Here is a 7007-nt window from a genome sequence, read left to right as displayed (position 1 = left end):
TGTTTGCCTTATTCAACTCATCTCTAGGAGTCTTCTTCCCTTCCTCTGTAGTAGTATGCATTGCATGTAACCCAGTTTTAGTTTTCTTACCAAATATAGTCCCACATCGAGAATCCTTTATGGAGATATTCTTAATTTGCAAGCCAATTAAGGTTGAAGCTTCCACTGTAGCATTTACTTTATTAACAATCATTTCATCTATCATTTTCTACATAACACTATTTTCAAATCTTGGATTGAGTGGCAAACTAATTTTATACAAATGAATTTTTCTATCTTTGAAAAAGTTAGATTTTAATCCAAAGCATCTTTACATGTTTCACAACCTCTATATTCGTGCTCCATACTATCACACCAAATAAATCTATGCACAAAGTCTTCATGAGTTTGAAACTTTGATTCTGTAGATTGCCATATTTCTTTCAAATTTTCAAATTTCAGATATAAGTCTTGCATGCCTTTCACCAACTCATCCATTACATCATCCTTCACTACTCGGGTCATAGTAGTGACCAATTGTTTAACTATTTTGTCAAATGCCTTCTTTAAAAGTGAAATAATATCACCAACATGCATCTTTTTCCTTGTCCTTTATCACTTCACCATCATAGACATAATATTATTTACATATTTACAGCCTAACCTATACATTGTAGAGCTTGCCAACTTAATAAATAGCTTAATCTTTTCAAATTCAAGAGATTTCTTCATATGTCATCCAACTACACATGTCTCTATTCAAATTCATGAAGAAATTATATTGTAGCCAACCTTATGTTGGGTTTCACAAACCACTCCAAGAAGGTTCACTTTGTGACTAGTTCTATACCTTCTATAAAATGTTCTCCTTTAGTGATTTCTTAAGATCATCCCATATGATTCCCTAAATTGCATAATTTCAATTATGCATGGCTTGAGTTCATGAGCCGTAATTTTCATGTTTGATTCATTTTACATCCTAAAATTCTTTTTTCACAATTGATTCAAGCTTAGCAATAGTCTTTTATTGTTATCATTATTGACCTTGATGTATATGTTGTTATTGTTGCTACTAAAATCACAACTATTGTTGTTGTTGTTGCAAATATATATTGACGATCTAAAGTAATTGCATTATGTCATTTGAATGCATTGTGTTATTCTCCATCATGTAGAACCATTTTTCTTGTCTTCCACATTAGGTTCATTGAAGATATTCAAGACTTGGTGTGTATCGTCAAAAGATATTGATTCTCAAGAAAAAAAGGTCAGTTGAAGGTAAGACAGGTTTAGGGTAAGAAGAAGGTAAGAGAAGAGATGATACTTATGAGATAGCGATTCAAGAAGTAGGGTCAAAACCAATCTATATTACCTAGAAGCATCCAAGATTCATAAATCTAAATCATAATATATACATCAATTATGGGGTCCATATTTCATCATGGTCAGGGGGGCACTATCAATCAAATCCATGTGCATAATTATGGTTAAGAGTAGATAGCATACAATGCTTTTGTGCTTCAAGAATAACCATACTGTATGATAGCCCATATACATACAAAAATCCTTACATAACAGTAACATCAACTCACCAAATCTTCAAAAATCTATACTTTTATATTCATGATAGCATAAATACAAAAAGACTTCATAGCAGTACACTTGATCTTCTCAAATCAAGGCATTTATGAGTACATAACTATAGGAGAACATGTATAACAACAATGCTACCCTATTTTCCTATGTATTGAATAATAAATCTTCACTTGCATTAGTCCAAGAAATACTTTTGGATTTTCTTCCTTCTATCCTACATCAAGTATGCTTTCTCTCCCTTGCCTTTTCCACTAGTCTTGACCATGGGTTGCCTTCTCAATGCAAGCTCCTTCCTAAACCACATATATTACTATCTAGAAAACACATGCAAATTGCACAGGATAGTGGTCCACTTGCCCCTCTCTTCCACACAATTCCCCACTATTAAAAACATGTTCCCTTTGTTAAGTATTGTTGGCTTTTTACATTTGATTGGAGGCACATCATTTCTCTCTACTAACTAAGGTTTGAACACGTAAAATACGTCATGCTTTCTTGACATGTTGAAGACTTGGCAAAGAGTCTCTTACAAGTTATCTAATTGGCTTAACACTTCATGTAGATAGGCAACTAGTGTTCTACATACATACATATTAAATGTTAGTATAGATGGACCTTTCCATTGTTTTCTTCCACTAAACATGTGGTCACATGACATCTATAAGTTCCTAATTATTTGTGGTAGCTTCATAAAACACACACACACACACACACACACACACACACACATGCACATGCACACACACACATGCACACGCACAAATTCTCTCTCTATCTCTCTCTCTTTCTCTCTCTCTCTCTCTCTTCACACACATATATTTGCCAAAATTCTTTTTAATACAAACAAGTGAAATTGCTTTTTGTAATTGCATTATAACATATATGTTAAATCCTTCATGAGAAGTGAGGCCAGAACATATAGAGAAGGGCATTCAATGATGTTGAATCACTATCAATATAAGAAACTGACATTGAAAATAAAATTAAAACAATAAGAAGTTATCAGGATGGTTTTATGCTAGCCCCTTTCAAGTACACCAAAAGCTATCCCCCACACCAAAGGAATTGGCTATATCATTGATCATAGGGGTAGTTTTTTGAGGCTCATAACTTTTGCCAATTTGTAGAATTTTGACACCACCAATGATATACAAGGATGTGATACATGTGGCCATGGAATCCTAAGAATCATCTCCTAAGAACCAACTCTATCGTGCCGATTGTTTGATAAATTCATAATTACATAATGCTTGTTAGAGCTTGCTACTAGTGCACGGGGTTTGGTGATAGTTTTAAAGAGATTGCATGAAACACTTTTCAATGAAATTGAATACACTTTTGAGAAGAAACTCTTGTTGAGTGAGTAAATAATACAATATTGAAGGGATATTTGTTTTCTAGTATTGAGGCAACGACTGGGATAGGGCACTATTAGCAAGCTCTCACAAGCATTATGTAATTGTGAATTTATCAAACAATCAACACCCCAAAGTTGGTCCCTAGGGGCTACTTTGTGCGATCCCATTGCTACATGTATCATCTCACTATAGCACATCTCATCCATGTTAGCAAACCTTGTGGCATGGTTTTTTTAAAGGGTTGCAGAGCCCTTGTAGAGGCATTTTGACCTTCAAGAGAAGGCAAATATTTTAAAACCTTGTTGTCGAAGGGCAAGTTAAAAAAAAATCTCTTCCTAGAGAAGGGCATGATTTTACAAACCTTGCTATAGAAGGGTAGTTATGGCATGCGTGCTTGGTCAACATTGCAAGCATGGTTGATTGTGAGAGACATTTCTCCAAAATGAATCATATCAAGTCCAATGATTGCAATAGATTGTCACTGGAGAGCTTGAATTATCAACTCATGTTCCTTTCATACAATGGTGTTAAGGACCCTATAGATGTTGATTGGGATGCCATCTATGCAACGTGGGATGGATTAAAAGCTCATCGCAATGTTAATGTGGTAGCAACAAAGTTGATATAAGAAAGTATAAGTAATGGTGTGCTTTGATTGTATTGCTATTTCATTTGAAAATATGGATGATTGTAGAGCTATTTTATTGCCTTTCGAGATTATCTTAATTGATTGAGCTTTAGCCTCAACCTGGCATTGCAATTTTATTTTTGATAATAGCATTATAATTTTTTTAATACTTAAATAATTACTCATATGTTGTACTAGGTTTTAAATATTCTATCATCATATCATGTTAGTATTAAATTTTTATAAATTAATGGACACAAAAAACCAACAAGATGGCTTATATAAATGTTGTAGTTATTTATTTATTTTTTCAAATACTATTCTATTAGTTAGAAATGCAAATTTTAGAATACATGTCTATCAAAGGTCTAAATTTTGAAAAAACCTTTCCACATGAAATGCACTTTTATAATGCGGTCATGTTATATTATAGTCGAAATAAGGTGAGTACAACATCTTAAAGATGCAACAAGCTTCAAGCCAAAATGCTCAACTTTCTCCAAAAAAGCCTATAGATCCACTGCTTCTTCACCAGCTTAGAGCGGAAGTCTTGACTATTACAAGAAAGGCACTTGTTCACGAGCCCTTCAATGGAAAAAATCTAGGGGACTTTCAAAAGTAAACATTGCCTTGTGGACTTTGCTAAAGGGCCCATCTCTCTAAATTTGGTTGTCTTGGTCGGTGAGGCAATAGACTATATGACATGCCGCCACTAGGCTAATGAAGTAGACCGATAATAACCAATATGTTGTTTTAATCATGGCATGTTTATCTTCTCTTTGCTCCCCATATCAAAAACATCTCACATTACCCCAGCTGGGGTTGGGGCAAGCGCACAGTCACAACTGACAAAATCATCCATCCCTCTAACAGCTGCCCTGCGCGACATTCAATGCGGTACATAGTGCATACATTAATATCGGAAACTTGTGGCGGTCGCTGGTTTGGACTAATTTGGCTGGGCAAGAGCAGAACGTGCTGTGTCGGGCCAGCGACAACGATAGGGCAATGGTAGAGGCTACAGGTTGCAGCGAGTATTAGGTAATGGTAAATTTGTCAGAAAATCAGCTCGACAGAGTGGGGCCGCCTCTTAGACTCTCGCGCCCACATGCACCGTCTCAGTATGACACATCTCATCCGTGTTACCTAACCTTGTTTGCTAGGACGGAGGGCCCAGCTGCTTTAGCTCTTTCGGCTGTATGATCGGTGAGCCAACGAACTATATAATTTACCCCCGCAGGTTCAAGTAGGCAGAGGGAAGCAGCAATCTGTAGTCTTAAATCTTCTTTCTCCTCTCTCGATTGACGCCTGCAACATGGCTGCGCCAGCTGCCATTCCATCCTCTTCCACGATCACCTATTCTGCGGGACAGCAGCTGCAGCCCGTTATTTGTAAGGCAATGATCGGAGGCATAGCAGTCTTGTTGTATCTGGCCACAGCTAATCTAGGTATGAATGTATGCATAGTGCCAGTGAGTGCATCCTACTACGGCGGCGGGGCGTCCAAAGAAAGCGGCTGGAGCAACGCTCACGCCACCTTCTACGGCGGAAGCGACGCCTCGGGCACAATGGGTACGTTGGTGTCTCCATCCTAATCGTGAAAGAGAGGCCGCATGCCTCGTGGGAGCCGCTTTTTGACTACGGATAATAAGTGATTGCTCGGCTTGCTGATGTTAATACTATTGTCGGTGATCGTGACACTGCAGGCGGCGCTTGCGGCTACGGCGACCTCTACTCCTCCGGCTACGGCACCAACACGGCGGCCTTGAGCACGGCGCTCTTCAACGGCGGACTGAGCTGCGGTGCCTGCTTCGAGATCAAATGCGATGCCCAGGCGGACCCCAAATGGTGCCTTGGTGGATCATCGTCCGTGGTGGTCACGGCCACCAATTTCTGCCCGCCCAACCCAGCGCAGTCCAACACCGACGGCGGATGGTGCAATCCCCCTCTCCAGCACTTCGACATGGCACAGCCGGCCTTCGAGAAGATCGGGGTCTATAAGGGAGGCATCGTGCCGGTGCTCTACAGAAGGTACCTACAGCGCCATTCCTGTCTCTATCTAGCAATAATTCTGTACATTTTCTGCTCGGCGCTAACTGTCGTAAAATCGCTTCACCGTGGTCGTCATCATCATCATCGGCACACATATATATGTATATGTAAGTTAAGTTGTTGAATGATACGTTTCAGGGTGCCCTGCGAGAAGAGAGGCGGCATTCACTTTACTCTCAATGGCCACGCCTACTTCAACCTCGTCCTCATTACCAACGTGGGAGGCGCGGGCGACATCGGCGCGGTGTCCATCAAGGGCTCCCGCACCGGGTGGCAGCCCATGACGCGCAACTGGGGCCAGAACTGGCAGAGCAACGCCAACCTGGGCGGCCAGAGCCTGTCCTTCCAGGTCACCACCAGCGACGGCCGCACCCTCACCTCCTACGACGCCGCGCCCGCCAACTGGCAGTTCGGACAGACCTTCTCTGGCGAGCAGTTCGACTGATCGACACCTCGGTCGTCGTCTTGCGGCGGCTGCCAGCCACTGCCTACTTGTGATTAGCTTTTCAATAGTCTCGTAGTCTCGTAGTCCATCAGGTATCCCGCAGGCAGAAACAGCTCCAATGAAGCCGTTACTCCATTAGTGAGCTGCTGTACTGACCGCGGTACCGCCCCAGCGCAATATTCTTCAGCTACTTCCATCCTTGACGTCTCTGGCCTACTGCAAGAATATCCAGTCACGTCATGGTTTGCGTGCCGAAGGTCGATTAGACTCTGCCTATATACTAGTGTACAAACGACTACTTGATCCGTCTCCGTGTCGGCATGAGCGTGCCTGCCCAGCTGATCGTAGTTAGCGTCCTTCATCCTCAGAAATCGCCTTTCCTCTCGATTCCTCTAGGCCGCAGCTGACAAATCAGGACCCTAAGCATACAAATTTTTAAGTAGGCTCAGGGGTCCTGGGATCAGCTCGCCTAGAGCCATTCTTCATCCTCCTCTGGGATCGGCTGCACTTCGCCTCTTGATACTGCCGTTGCAATGCTAGTCACAGCTAGGGGCCCGGGGCCTTTACAGACAAAAAACACAAAGTTTTCCATAATCTAAGAAGCTGCAAAACCAGCTTTTCATTACAAAGTTACGGATACACTCTTGCTCCTCGTTTGGAGTCCTCTTTTTGGCTCCCCCAATTATGAAACAGGAATCAGCATCCCTTTTTCTTTAAATTTTTTTTAAAGACAAGGTCCCTCTCCTTTTAAACTTTTAAAGAGAAGTGTATGGTTTTTTCATGTATATTCCACATGCTTTGCGAATACACTACCACAAGCATGGTATTTCCACACTTTGAAATTTTATACATTGTTCCATTTCCTACCATCATCTTTGAATTTAGAAACATCAAATTTAGTATGCATGTTCTCGCATCAGTAAGTCATGTCACAAGATCTACGCCTTCTT

At 40.8% G+C, this 7007-nt stretch overlaps 1 protein-coding gene across 1 annotated transcript; it reads left to right on the top strand.

Annotated features, from left to right (window-relative positions):
* Window positions 1-4793: 4793 nt before the first annotated feature.
* On the top strand, window positions 4794-6791 carry LOC148036221 (expansin-A10-like). The gene is made up of 3 exons (XM_087678217.1): window positions 4794-5132; window positions 5267-5591; window positions 5751-6791. Exons 1-3 carry the CDS (start codon window positions 4877-4879, stop codon window positions 6055-6057), a joined length of 888 nt encoding a protein of 295 aa, XP_087534343.1. The 5' UTR covers window positions 4794-4876; the 3' UTR covers window positions 6058-6791.
* Window positions 6792-7007: the final 216 nt, after the last annotated feature.

Source organism: Lygodium microphyllum, chromosome 5 (assembly GCF_053477565.2).
Source record: "Lygodium microphyllum isolate KBCC chromosome 5, Lygodium_microphyllum_v1.1.10, whole genome shotgun sequence".
NCBI classification, from domain to species: Eukaryota; Viridiplantae; Streptophyta; class Polypodiopsida; order Schizaeales; family Lygodiaceae; genus Lygodium; species Lygodium microphyllum.
This window is presented reverse-complemented; position numbering and strand designations above follow the sequence as displayed.